Raw genomic sequence first — 13,942 nt, forward strand, 5'->3', positions numbered from 1 at the left:
CATGCCCTCCTGCCGGAAGCCACCTTTGCCCTCGGTACCATGTGTCCGGCGCCACCGGGCGGGACTCTGGCCCTCAGGGTTCCCAGCTCCAGGACACCCCCGGGGCTCCCTGGAGGGTACCTGCTGGCTGGAGGTGCACGAGAGGGTTCGGGGACCATCACCAAACTGCGGCCAGGCCCAGCCCAGCCCCCGGACAGCATGGGGACGAGAGGGAGAAGGGGCGTCGCTACCTGCTCCCTAATGGGGCAGTTCCATGATGTCACTCATTCTGTGGCTGTGTGTGAACCTCCCGCCCGTTCAAGCCAGTGTGGACACCGGGGCTGGGCTCGGCCCACACCTGGCCCCTCAGACGCTGAGGGCAGCCCTCTCGGGAGGCCTCTGGACGGGGCCCAGACCCAGAGGCAGGCTCCCGGAGCTCTGTGATCAGAGCAGACCCAGGAGGAGAAAGGGCCCGGGGGGGCCCAGGGCGCAGTCTCACCATCCTGGACAGGCCAACACCGCCGTCCGGGGTGCAGTTGGGGCACCTGGTGTGGACCCGGCCCAGGTCAGGGCGAGGCCGGCAGGCCCTCCCCGTCCAGGGCGGCCAGAAGCCCCCGGCGTGGCTGACTTCCAGACCGACAGGAAAACCCCATCAGCACAAAGGCAAACTGAATGGGGATGTATTTTTAAACACTCATGTTTTGTTTGTTTCTCCTCTCACGTTTGGCTTTGAGTTTCTCTTTTCCACAATTCTAACACCATTGTTCGTGCATCCCCGGCACCTGCGGCCGCGAAGTTTTCGAGAACAATCACGTGGGGAAGTAATTTCACAGTCACAGAGTCTCGGGAAGGCCAGCTGGCAGCAGGGACAGAACAGAGCAAGGCTTAAAAATTACTCGAAAGGGGAAGAAAACCCTTGAAAGTTTCAGGCCCACCTTTCTGCCCCAGAAAGAAAACATCTATGTGCAGCGGTTTCGTCTGAAGCCCGTGCCCCGTCCCGAGAGCTCCCTCCTCCGCTCCACCTTGCGTGCCAACGTTGACTCAGAAAGCTTTCGCCTCAATCTCTAGAAGCAGAAACAAAACAAGTCCCCCCCTCCCCGCCACATCCTCCAAGTATACATGAGGGATAAAATTACATTTGTACAAAAATAGATTTTTTTCTACCTTTCCCGATGCTTTAGACATCTCTTTTCTCTGTATGTATTTGTCATCCTCTCTAAGTGTGAGCTACGCATCCCGGCTAAGGCATTCTAAGGACTGGGAACGGCTAAACCTGTTTGCTCCAAAGCATCTTAAAATAGATGCATCTCCTTGCCACGAGATATCCATTCGAACCCGGATTTCACCAAAGGAGGGGTCCTTACGTACTTGCTTACATGAAGCAAATCTGTAGGAAAACGGGGGGTTGGGGGGGGAGGAAAGTCTTGATTAAAAATAAACAGAAAACGCTGGTAACTGGTACGTGTGTGTGGATGGCAAGCAGGTCTGTGCACACAGCGTCTCTGTACAGCATGTACATTGTACACCACACACCTGCGTGGGCAGGGACCGAATTCTGTGATGGGGACGACATCAGCTCATTACCCACTGGCTGCACGTTCCAGCCGGTGGAGGAAGCTCGGCATGGTCTCCGGCACTGGCCACCGGCCTGCCAGCCCGAATCCTTCCGGAACACGGCGAGTGTGGCGCCGTCTTCCGCCCCCCCCCCCCCCCCCGGGGGACGAGAGGGCCAGGGGCTGACCCGGGAGTCATCTGGGCGGACGTCCCCGGGCAGGCCAGCTTCCAAGGAGACGCCTGACGGGGGACGAGCCGGAGTCTGGCTTTGCCAACACCTTCCAAACCCGGGGCGTGGTCGTCTTCACTCCTCGGCCTCGGGAGGCCCATCTGATGTCCGAGCAGGGAGGGGACGTGCACAGGATGGCTAATGAGCTGATGTTAGTGCTATCTTTAGAAAATTAAAGATTGTCCCACCAAAATAATAATAATAATAATAATAATTACAAAAAATCACCTTAGTTGAACCAGATTGGTAATACTACTGAAGGTCTGGTTAAATAAAAATCCTACCTCTCTACTGAGCAATGTGCCGTTTCCCCACCATCATCTTTCAAACAGCACTGCATGACAACATCGACGACAGCGGACCGAGGAGAAGATGAAAGGGCAGCCCCCAAGAGCCCGAGATGCTGCCGTGCCGGCGGGACCACGGGAGGCTGAGCGGCGAGGGGCCAGGGAGTTTCCGGCTTTGGGAGGGGGTGGCCTGGGGACCTCAGTGCTTTACGGGCAGCCAGCCCACGAGGCCGGCCCCCAGCAAAGCGCCCCATCCTGGATTTTTCCCACTGGAGCCACCACGTTCCCGAGGGGTCCAGGGCAGCGGGAGGCGGCTGGGCGTGGACAGGGTGCATCTGGCTGCAGAAGGCACCAGGGTGGCGGGCCGCGGGGTGGTCCACGTTCCCAGGGGGAGGGGGTCCCAGAGGGAGGCCCCTGAGGGTGCCGGCGTCCCTCTGCCTGACACAAGCGTGCCCCAAAGGCTGCCAAGACTTGCAGGGAGAGTCTGGGAAGAGGGACAACTAGGCAGGCGTGGGCTCGCCCCATCTCTGCCTCAGATGGTGGACGGGGCTGGGGGTGCCTGTGTGGCAGGGGACGCCTCGCCTGGGCCACCACGTTAAGGGCGGGGTGGGGTGCCAGAGAAAGGACGTGTTTATGGAAGCTTCCACATCTTCTGTCCAGGTGCCTCACGCTTAGCTCGGGCCAAACCCTGGAGGGCAAAGAATGGACCCCCTCCTCCCTAGAGGCCTGGAGGCCGGCATCTCCCCTTCCAGCCCCAGGGGCACCCTTGCAGCACCCGGGGAAACAGACTCGGGGGGAGGGCATCCACAGCCCCCATGCCCACCCCCGCTCTGGGGCCTCTCTGGTGGGGAGCGGCGGGAAGAAGACAGGCACCACAGAGCATCCCCTTCATGGGCTGAGAAGACAGGACTCTCCTCCCCAACCCCTACCCCCGGCCCCCCAGCCCCCCGGCCCGGTTCAGGCCCCCCCGACTGACAAATGCTGGGTCCATGGAGTATGAGGCATGCAAATGGAAAGTACTCAGACCAACGGGAGGGCATTACAGTGCAAAAGAGGCCAGTTCAACCTGAGAGACCCTGACCCCGCCCCCACCCCAGGGGCAGAGGGCCTGCCTGCCTGGGTTGGGTGAAAGGTTCAGGGGTGGGTGCAGGGCTGGGTGGGGTGCCCTCAACCAGAGCAGGTGTTGATGGAGCTCCCACAAAGGGCTCCATCAGCCGGCCAAGACAACAGCCGGGCTGGCTGTCCCCGAGGGGCATCCAGCCCCGGCCCAAGGGTGCTGGCACTCAACGGTTCCTGACCCCAAGAGTCCTCTGGACAGAACAGCCAGCGAAGGGGCCTCTCTACCCAGAGCGTTCCAGAATGGACCATCTGCCCCCTGCCCCGAGCCATGCGCCCACAAATCCCTCCTTCAACGTGCACAGCTGCCCAAGGACCCTCTGGGGAAAGTGACTCTCCTCTCCTCCCGTCCCTGTGGGCCTCCTTGGTGATGACCTCTGCCCTTGAGAGGTCAGCAGAGCCCAGGTCGGCATGGCCCTCCAGTGCTTCCAGGAGGGCCAGAGACCAGGCTAGCCCTCCAGGACTGGGGACTGGGGTCAGCCTTGGCCCTGGGCACAGACTGCAAGATTTGGGGGTGGGGTGGGGGTTGGTTACCCAGGGCTGGACAGGACCATGTGGGACAAGAAGCTGAAACCAGGACGATGCAAAGAGAGAAATGAGGTGGGGTGGGGTGGGCAGGTGACTCCAGTCCCTGCAGCCTTGAGGTGGCCCCAAAACCCTGCACAGAGGTCAGCTTCTGTTCTGACTGGCTCGGGGACAAAGTTGAAAGTCATCTTTGGAAACAGGGGTTGCTCACCCTTCATTCTGAGGGGAGACAAGGCTGCTTGCCCCAGAGCCCCTCCCGTCTTCCCAGGGGGCAGGTGGAGTCTTTTGCAATGAAATGCCAACCCCCCCCCACCTGTTCCCTCCTCCCAATTGTGGGTGAGGCCGGGCTGGCAGGTTGCCAGCACACACAGGAGACAGAGGGATCCCTGCAAACAGAGGACCTCGCGACAACAAAACAGTGACGGAACAAAGCCACCCTCTGACCGCTATAGCTCCGGGGGCGGGGGCCTGAGACCCCGTGAGCCGCCCGGGCTCCCCCGGGGCTCACACCAGTTCCTGCCACTCCGGCTGCCACACCAGCATGGCCACTGCCCGGTCCAGTCGAGTAGTACTGAAAATAACGAGGGTGGCAGCACATCTCAGGCTTAGCAGTGACAGGCCACGCCCCCAAGTCCAAACATCCAGGCAGAGGAGGGGCGGGGCAGGCTCGGCTGAGAAGAGCTGCTGGCAGCCGGGCGGAGCGGCCGGACCAGTGGGTGCGAAGAACGGCCACGGGCCTAAGTCATTTGGTGCGGGGCTTCCAGCATCTCCATGAGGAAGGTGTCGATGGGCGTGTCCCCGATGAGTTTGAAGAAGAAGAGGTGTTCCAGGCACTTGAGGCCGATGGAGCGCAGGGCCGGCAGACGAAGCAGCAGCTTTGCAAACCTGAGGGACAGGAGCCGCGTGAGGGGCGGGCGGGCCCTCCCACCCTCCGTCCTGGCGCCCGGCGGCCCCCTGGGGAAGGGACCAGGCTCACTGCCCCATCCCCCTGAGGCTGCCACGGCAGGAGACCCCCAGGGTGGAGATCCAGGATGAAGGTCCAGTGGCGAGACAGTGGCCGGGCTGGGGCAGGCTGAACGGGGTTTCGTGGGGAAGCTACGACACGTGAGCTTTCTCCAGTGCAAGAGGGAGCCACGGTAGGATTTTAAACAGGAAGAAGGGCTACGAGAAGAGATCTGAGTACCAGCAATGCCCCTGGGGGGCGCCAAAGGTGAAGCCGCTCCTGAGCTGGGAGCAGGTCTGAGCACCAACAAGCCCTTCTCAGCAAGGACCAGCCTCCAGGGGGCCCCATGCCAGCGCCCACCTTCCCCAGAAAGAGCTCGGCCAGAGGCACCTGATGCCCAGACAGGGCGGGTGGGAGAGAAGGAGGCTCCGCGGGCCGTGCCCACCCCCTGGGGAGTTTCTGGGGAGGACGCTGGGTGGGGGAGGAACACAGGAAGACTTTGGGAGCCTCTTGGAAAAGGGACGCCAGGCTTAGTGGCCCGGCTGCCAAGGACAGTTGCCGTGGGGGGGTGACGGGGCCACATGCCCCTCCAGTGACATCCACATCTGTCCCCCATGCCGTCCCCATCCCACGTGCTGCCTGGTCTCTCCACATGCCCCTCCAGGGGCCCCAGGGCCTCATTAATTATTAACAGTGTCTGTATTTCAGGGGGAAAAGCCCCGTGCTTGGCTGCAACACTACCCGCGTTTTAAAGGCAGAAACGCAGCTTAGAGGCTGGAACAGGGCCAGAGAACGAGCTGTTTTCTGCTGAGCTGGCGAGATGGGCTAGGGCGGGAAGCCAGGAAAAACAGGCGGGCCTGCCACCCCTCCTCTCATCCTCCTCCGGGAAGTTTCACTCTAAACCAAACCAGATGAGGCTGAGCAAGACAGTTAACCCTGTGTGGCCCGTGTGTGCCAGTCGGCGGGGCGGCCAGCGGGAGAGGGAGGGGGTAGAATCAGGACAACAGATTTGGAATGCTGTGAAACCACTGATGCTTCCCCTTCCCCTGGACACCCACGGCACGCCTGGCACTGTGGACCCAGAAAGGAGACAATTCCAGCCCTTCCGGGGCCCACAGTCGGCCAGGAGAGACGGGCAGGTCTGCAGACCACGGCCATCTACTCTGCATACGCTTATAAACCACCTACTATGTGCTGGCGTCCTTCCCTGCTAGGGGTGAGCACGCCAGGCCCCTACCTCTAGCGGTTCCCTTTGGCAGGCGGAGGAAAGCACTGACTTCGTTCACGTGCTTTACAGCGACAAGCACCTACTGTGTGCCCGCGCTGGGCCCATCTTTTTGGTGGGGCTACAAGGAAGCGTGAGAGCGTGCCCACTGAGGCCGGGAGAGCGCCTCAATCCCCCACTGCCCTGGGTGAAGGCAGGGTGTCGCCTTCTAATTCACAAGAGTGTCTGAAGGGCTGGTGGCGGGGTCCTGCCCTGGGCAGGGGGTCTGCAAAGAAACCCCGAGGTCCGTCCAGGCAGAGGCTGGGCCGAGGCTCACCTTCCTGGCTGCTCGGGGTACTTGTGTTTGCAGTACGCCTCCAGGGACGCGTAGACCTTCTCGCGAAGCGCCTCCACCTCGGCCGGGTTTGAGAGCCCCTTGGAGTCTGTGAGGGAGCAGGGGCCGCAGGTAAGAGCCCTGCCCGGGGAACCTGCCCCAGGGACCGAGAGCCCCGACTCAGACGAGGCTGCTCGAGCCCTGGCCCTGCCGCTTGCTTGCTGGCCACTTGACCTTGGGCCAGTCCCCTGACCTCCTGCCATTCAGCCCCATCTGTACAGTGGGATGGGCCTGCCCCCGGGGCGGCTCCTGGTTACCAGGGAAACCGGGTGGACTCCAGAGGCCTCTGCTGCGTTGGGTCTCAGCCCCTTGGAGCCAGATGAAGGCTCCAAACCCTCTTGTACCTGAAAGAGCCAGACCCACGCTATGGGGGGCCCTGAAGCCATCCTGAGCCCTGGGACCCTGGCGGCAGGGGCCCAGTCTGGAAGGCTCTGCCTGTGGACGGAGATACCCGGGACCAGGGTCGCCAAAACCCCCAGGGCCCAGGGGTGAGGCTTAGAAGCACGGGCCGCCCCGGCTCATCTTCGTGAGCTGTCACAGGCCTCTCTCTGAGGCACTGAGAGCCCCCCGGCCGGTCAAAGCTTTGCTAATAAGCCCCTGTGCTTCTTTATCTCCTGAAGTCACCCAGCAAGCTGACAGTGGACGAGCCTCTCTCTCTCCCCACTGCCCCCGGACAGCAGTCACCACTGGGCGTCTGGATTTGGGCTCACACAGCCCTGAGTCTGGCCCCAGCCAGGCATGGTCCATCCTAGTGGCTCAGGGGGCAGAGGCTAGAGCCTCCCTGCTGCTGGTTTGAAGCTGACGCAGCCTCCGGGGGCTCAGCCATGGAACAGGACTGCTGTCGGTTGGCCCGTGAGTCCCAGACCAGGGGGTCCCACACCGGCCCTGCCCTGGCTGGCTGATGTCCCAGTAGGAGCACTGCGGTCCAGTGTGAATGCCATGGTGGCTCGGGGTCCTGGGCACCTTGGGAACATGCCAGGCTCCGCTGCAACTGGGCTCCCCCAGGCCCTGGGGCTCTGCCAGCTCTGGACATCTCCCTTCTGTCCCCAGCAACCCCACGCCTGGGCCCCAACAGGTGAACCAGAGCCAGGAGCCAAGCCACGCACGACTTCAATGGGGATCCCGCCAGGCAGGGCCGAGACACGTGGCTCAGCCTCCCATGCCGGCAGGGTCACGGGCTCGAGCACAAAGCTGGGGAACACACGTCCCTGGCAACGGGCTGTCCCCCACGAGCGGACTCCATCTCCACCCCAGCCCGGCCCTCAGCACTGGAGCCGGTGGAGGGCAAGGAGTCAGGGCCCGTGACCCCTAGGGCCGTCCCATCCTCCCACCGCCTGGTCAGCTCCCTGCACCTCCCCCTAGAAACCCTCAGCAGCCCCAAACCTGCCCCCGGTGTCCCCGTCCACCCCCCAAAACATGCGGGCTCCAGAACTCCGGCAGCAGAAGCGCGCGAAGAGGCCGTCTCCTCTGGAGCCCAGGATGCCGGTGCGAGTGGGGCCTCGCTTTGGACACAGCGCCCAAAGGCCCGGCCAGAGGCCTCACCAAACCGCAGAGGATGAGCTCGGCTGCGCAAGCCTTGCCCGACCTTCACGAGGGCCTTGGGAAGAAGGTGGCATGGCTGTGCCCCCATCGTAAGAGAGACACCGAGGCTCGGAGAAGGGGCAGGTCGCCGACGCTGCAGCGCCCGTGAGCAGTGGGGCTGGGCTGAGAGCCCGGGGACTCTAGTCCCACAGGTGGGCTGACACCCGGGCCTGGACAGCAGGTGAAGTGGCAGGAAGGCAGTACCGGGGTTGAAGAGGACGATGGCGCGCAGGCAGCCCAGCTCCGTCTTGTCCATCTGCATGTCCCGCATCTTGGACACCAGCTCCGTCAGCACCCTGCGGGGGAAGCAGGCAAATGCCGACGTCCCAAGTCAGACCACGACCCTCACAGGACCCGCCAGGAACCCCAAAGCGCTCGGGAGGCCCGCTGTGGGCCTGGAGGGCAGCTGAGAAGAGCCAGGAGACCGGGGGAGCTGCCCAGCCTGTCCCACCCCGCCCCGGGGGCGCCATGCCTCTTCCTCAAGAAGGTCTGCGAATGGGATTTTATCCTGGGGGGCCAGAGACTAAGGAGGAACCTCGTGACAGCCGGGGCGAGCCAAGGCCCCGCACGTCCAGGGCAAAGCCCACCGCCACACGTCCCCACGGGGATGCAGACCAGACACGGCGGCCTGAGCGCCGCATTCCTGCCGCTCCCCGGAGTCCGCCCACGGGAAGGCACTTCCCCAGCTCCTGGGCTTCCTGGCTCCTTCCTTGCAGCCGGAGCAGGCTCCGTTCCACTTCCCGACACCGGCCACTTATTACATTCCCATCACCGTCACCTCTCTAGCAGCTGGAACCACAGAACTGTCAGCTGGGTGCGTGACTGAGGCTGCACTTCTAAACATGCCCCCAGAGGGACGTGCTCTCCAAAGAAGCCGTCTGTGGGCAATAAACCCCGCGCTCCACAGCCCCTTTTGGTGGCACTTCTGTACACGAGCTCGTTAAAGGCCCTGAAACGTCCTGTGGCAAAGACACATCCCTACACTGTCTAAACCAGTGCTTGCCCACAGTACGTGGTGCCCCTCTGTTCTCCCTGAGCTGTCCCACGGGGCAGCAGGGCTCCCACATTTATCCCCAGGGGGCTACAGGAGGGGCTTCTGCTGCTCCCCTCTAACTTCAAGGCTCCTGTACTCGGGGGCTCGCCTGGGACCCCTCCCACCACCATTCCCACCCCCCACGCCCTGCCACTCGCTCCTTCCCACTCACCACTCCTGTACCACGCCCCCCACACCCGAGGGACCCTGGGACGCCCCTCCCCAGCCCTTCCCACTCTGGCTGGCTGAGCTGACACCCAGGTCCCCAGGTCCCCAGGTCCTCCGGGCTCTTAGGCAAGGCCCAGAGACAGGAATGAGTAGCTCCTGTCCGCCCTGCCTGGTGCAGCACAGGTGGGCCATGATTCTGGAGGCACTTGAACGGAGCCCCCTGCCCACCGCCCAGCACTGGCCCCCTGGCTGTGTGCCGAGGGGCAGAGAGCGGTGTCTCCACCGGGGACACGCCAGAAGCAGCGCTGAGATGCAGCCGGGCACCCGGGGACAGGGTGCGCGCGGGCTCACAGGCGCTGCGATGCTTTTAGTCTCAGCTCGTAAGAGTCTCCGCCGCATCCGACATGACAGTGCCACGGAACAGCATCTACGGCACAGTCTCCCTTTGCATTAAAAATAGGGCAGCTTTCCTTCCCATGGGCAGGACTTGAAAACATACTTGGAGAAAAGTAAACCAAAAACGTCAGCTGCAGCTGTCGGGTGTCCCCGGAGGGATTTTAACCTCAGTCCTTGCACATCTCTGTATCTCCGCAAGTACAACCCTCGTGAACAGGACAAAGGCCAAGCAGGTCACGGCCGTGGGCTGGGCTGGGCCCCCACCTGTCAAAGATGGCGCCCACCCCCGCGCTGTGGGCGCTATTGCGGTGGACGTGCAGCCCGGTGGCCAGGAGGATGCCGTCCTTCACGGCTATGGAGCGGTGGGAGAAGGAGGCGATGAGCAGCTCGTTCCAGCCTGCGGCGGGGAGAACACACGGTCACTGCTGTCTCCAGACCCCCGGGCCGCCCTGCCCCCGACCCCCGTTGGGCCCCCCAGAGGCAGCTCTCACCCTCCCAAGCCACGGTTCCCAAAGTGGGCTCCATGAAACCCCGAGCCCATGACCGTTCCACAGAAAGGAAGTTCCCAAGCATGGACGTTTGGGGGATGCCTCTACAGTGCGTGCAGTAAAGGCCCCGAGAAGTCCTGCACAGAGCATGTCCTGTAGCGTAGTTTAACCCAGGCTCCCCAACTAGGGTGCCAGGGAAGTCTCTCTCTGCAAGTGCCAGACACTTGTGCCACGGAGCACAAGGGAGCTCCCAGGACCCTCTCCAGGCGGCCCCGGAGCAGCTGCCGCCAGTCTGGCCCCCCACGGCAAACTCCCAGAGACTGACATTTTGTGGATGCCACAAAACAGTAAATTATTGAGCTGAAACAAGGCGTGTTTAGAGCCAAAGGCCAACTCACCGCTCTGTCTACATGAGGCCCTGGCGCACCCAGAGTAGGTGCAAGGGCTACAAAGAGGGATGGAAACGATTCTGTGAGCAAGTGTTTCGATGACCCTATAAACTGAACAGCATGAATCATCCCACAAGACTGTCACCAGTGACCGTCACAGCCACCACTCCTGAGTGCCCTGAAGGTTCTGGGCTGGTGGCTGCCAGTATCACAAGAATCATCCCATTGAATCCTGATTCAACCCTACAAAGCAAGTATTGGCCCCGTTTATTATGCAGAGGAAAATTGAGGCCCAGGGAGAGGAAGGGGCTGCCTGGTCAGTGAATCAGAATGCCCTCCAACCCCTGGTCCCAGACTTCCCCAATCCCTACGGGTCTGACGGCTCTGGGTGTTGGGTTTTGTGCCCCAGAGTGAAAACTCCTTTGGGCACGGGCTCTCCCCGCCCCCAGGTTCAGCGCGAGGGACACCCCGCTGGCCAAACACCAGGGCCAAGGACCAGAGCTCTGCGAGGGGCCAGACCAGCCCCCCAGCGCCTGCCCTACCTGCCACTCTGCGATCACTCTGCCTCTCTCCCTCCCATCCCCCACTGAGGCCCACCCAGCCCCTTCCTACCTCTGACCCTGCTGCCACCTGTCCTCCTGCCCCAAGAGTGGGCCCAGCAGGCGCTGGGCTGGCCCGATGCTCCTGTGGCCCCCAGCACAGGCCCGGAGCACGCAGGTCAGCAGGTGCACACCGCAGGGCCCAGTGCGCACGTATGGACCGGTGGGGCGGGGCTCCCGCCCAGCACCTCCCAGCTGGCCCGTCCCTACTGTCTCTCTGGCAGGAGCTTTGCGCCAAGGACCCCAGTGTCCCAGCAGAAACCGGCTTCCACGCGGCAAGGCCGTCATGCCCACTTTCCAGATGAGAGAACGGCCTGGAGGGCGGGCGGCTGCCTTGTCGGGACTCCAAAGCTGCCGCTCCCATCCCCCGCCCCCGCCTGCCCCCAGGTTCCAGGATCTCCCTCACCACCTGTTCGGCGTGGGGTGTGTGCTGAGCACCGAGCGAGCTGTTTTTGCACCAGCTTCGCGCATCGCAAGCCCAGCCTGGGAAAGGGGCTGCGGCCTGAGTCGGGGGAGAAGGCAGAACACACAGACCCCCAAGGGCAGCCCTTGCTGGACATGCTCACCCCTCCCTCTCCACAGGTCCCCCAGACGGCCCGTCACCCCTCTGAAGGCCACTAGGAGAGACCCCAAACTGAATCCTTCCTTATGAGGGAGGGGAGGAAAACCCAGGCTGCGGTGGGCAGTGCAGGAGCAGAAGCCCCGGCCCGTGCCCCTTCCCCTGCGGCCCCACACAGCAGCAGGAAGGCCACGTCCCACCCGCGGGGCCCCAGAGCCCCCGCCCCTCTCCTGTCCACGCCTGCCCAGCCCCCGCCAGGCCCGGCCACTCACCTGCCCGCAGCAGGATGACCTGGTCGTCCAGGGGCAGCTCGGAGAAGTGCGGGATCCGCTTGGCCCACTCCACCAGGGTGAAGAGCTGTTTGTCAGCCGCTTGGCAGATGTTGGTGACAGGGTCATTGGGCTGGGGGAAGGGGCACCACGGTGAGCACCGAGCAGAGAACGCGGCCCCAGACCAGGCCCCGCCACACGCCTTACCCGGCAGTGGCGGCTCAATAACGCCCCCAGTGACACCCACGTCCTATACCCCAGAACCTGCTAATGTGCCACCTTACCCGACAAAGGGAACTCTGCAGATGCGGCCGAGTTAAGGGTTTTGAGATGGGAGGTTACCCTGGAAGAAGTGGGTGGGCCCAGTGCCATCACGAGGGTCCCTACTGGAGGGGGGAGGAGGTCAGAGCAGAGAGAAGGCATGAGGACGGAGGCCGAGGTCGAGGAGGGAAGACGCTGCCGGGCCCGAAGCCGGAGGAAGGGCCGGGAGCAGAGGAACGCGGGCAGCTCCGGAGCAGGGACAGGCTGGGCAGCAGCTTCTCCCCGAGAAGGGCCAGCCCTGCCGATGCCCTGATTTGGCCCAGGGACACTGAGCTCAGACTTCTGACCTCAAGAAGCATAAGATACTAAACTCTGTGCTGTCTTAGGCACTTGATTTGTGGTCACTTGTCCTAGCAGCCACAGGAAGGACACCGTGCTACGACCCACTCAGTCCCCACCGCAGCCCCGGGGGCTGGGGCCGGGTGACCCCGTGTCACAGGCCAGACTAAGGGGTGGCACACAGAGAGGGTGCATCAGAGGCCCCTCCAGAAAGTTCTAGCCAGAAGGGGACGCCCCGGTCATTCTCAGAGACGAGGAAACCTAGGCGGCCTCAGCGGCACCCTGCTGCTCCCGGCTCCAGCCTGTGGGGCTCGGGTGGAGAACCCTCTGGGCCCGGAGACGGGGGGACCGAGGCCCGTGCACGGGATGTGGAAACCCCTCATTCCAGAAACCATGACGGTCAGGCAGCCACACGGGGGAGGCCCCCTCAGAAGAGCTTCCCCTGACAGAAACCATCCGCCCTCCAGTGACGTAGCCTAAACAACCTAGCCCCGTGAAGGGCCTGCTGAGGGCTCTCGTGGGAGGCCCGGTGACAAACTGGCACCGAGGCCACCAGGGTGGACAGAGCCAGGCATGCAGAAAGGGGACCTGGGACCCCGGGAGAGGCGGCAGCCGGGGAGCGTGGCCAGTTGGTCCGCGGACCTCAGGGGGAAGGGGCAGACAGGCACCAGCCGCTGGGCGCCCCCGCCTCCACCTGCTCTGCAACAAACCTCCCAGGAGCGTCAACCAGAAGTCCACACACTCGCTGGGCCCCGGACACCACGTGCCCAGGACACCCTGCGGGCATCGCCCACCCCATCCCGTCTGATGGACAGTGGCAGCCACGGGCACTCACACGAGCGAAACACCCAGCAGCTAGCGTGCCAGAGGCCAGGGCCAGGTTCTCGCCGGAGCCACTGCAGCCAGGCTGCACTCCCCGGGGACCGTGCTCCTTGCCCTTCCACGCCGCAGGGCAGCCCCTCGAGGTGAGAGCACAAGCCTGATGGTGGGGGGCATGGGGGAGCCATGCAGGGGGAAGCAGGGGGCATGGGGAAGACCCGAGGAGAGCCCCAGGGGTCGGGCCTTCTCCCTGGGCACCGGCCAACAGTCCCCTCCGAGCCCTCAAGGGGCCCAAAGCAGGCCCGGGGCACAGGCCGTCACCCTGAGCCACTCCCGGGCAGGCCGGGGCCTTGTAGGTGAGCACAGTCACGCCTAGAGCTGGGGGCGACGTCTGCCTGCACAGTGGGTGCAGGACTAGGCCTGGGGGGCTGCCCTGGGGGAGGGGCCTCCAGCTCTGCCCTGCTCCGTCCCGCAGGGTGGTCTCCAGCAAGTACTTGACTTCTCCGAGCCTGGATTCCCGCTCAGAGACAAAACAGGCCTCATTCAGCGGCAGTTTCTGGAGCTCCAGCCCGTGCCTGAGAGGGCGGGACCTTCCCTGTCCTAGGAGGTGACAGCGGGATCCCCAGGCAGAGGCCCGAGGCTGCCCCAGGGCAAAGAGGTGTCGCTGGTGTCGAGAGAAGGGGCCTAACGAGCCATCCCCGGGGGGCGGAACCCAGGCCAGCCCAGCGCAAGCTGCAGCACGAGGGCAGGCCCTCTGCCCGGCCGGCCCGCCTGCCTGTCCCCTAGACCCCCCTCCGCCTGCTCTGAATT

The 13,942-nt window shown here is 63.5% G+C and overlaps 1 protein-coding gene across 6 annotated transcripts in view; it reads right to left on the minus strand.

The window, feature by feature from the left end:
- Nucleotides 1-643: 643 nt before the first annotated feature.
- The window catches only part of RXRA (retinoid X receptor alpha), a 99,917-nt gene continuing 86,618 nt past the window's right edge, over nt 644-13,942 (minus strand). For all 6 annotated transcript variants that reach the window (XM_022578273.2, XM_022578278.2, XM_089913954.1 and 3 more), the window contains 5 exons: nt 11,717-11,846; nt 9,674-9,806; nt 8,017-8,108; nt 6,175-6,280; nt 644-4,575 (listed from right to left, as the gene is read on the minus strand). In XM_022578273.2, the coding sequence (XP_022433981.1) occupies nt 4,428-4,575; nt 6,175-6,280; nt 8,017-8,108; nt 9,674-9,806; nt 11,717-11,846 (609 nt within the window). In that variant the 3' untranslated portion in view covers nt 644-4,427. The remainder of the gene's footprint in view (nt 4,576-6,174; nt 6,281-8,016; nt 8,109-9,673; nt 9,807-11,716; nt 11,847-13,942) is intronic.

Source organism: Delphinapterus leucas, chromosome 6 (assembly GCF_059928025.1).
Source record: "Delphinapterus leucas isolate spDelLeu-1000000601 "Yukka" chromosome 6, BTC_Dleu_Yukka2, whole genome shotgun sequence".
Taxonomy (NCBI): domain Eukaryota; kingdom Metazoa; phylum Chordata; class Mammalia; order Artiodactyla; family Monodontidae; genus Delphinapterus; species Delphinapterus leucas.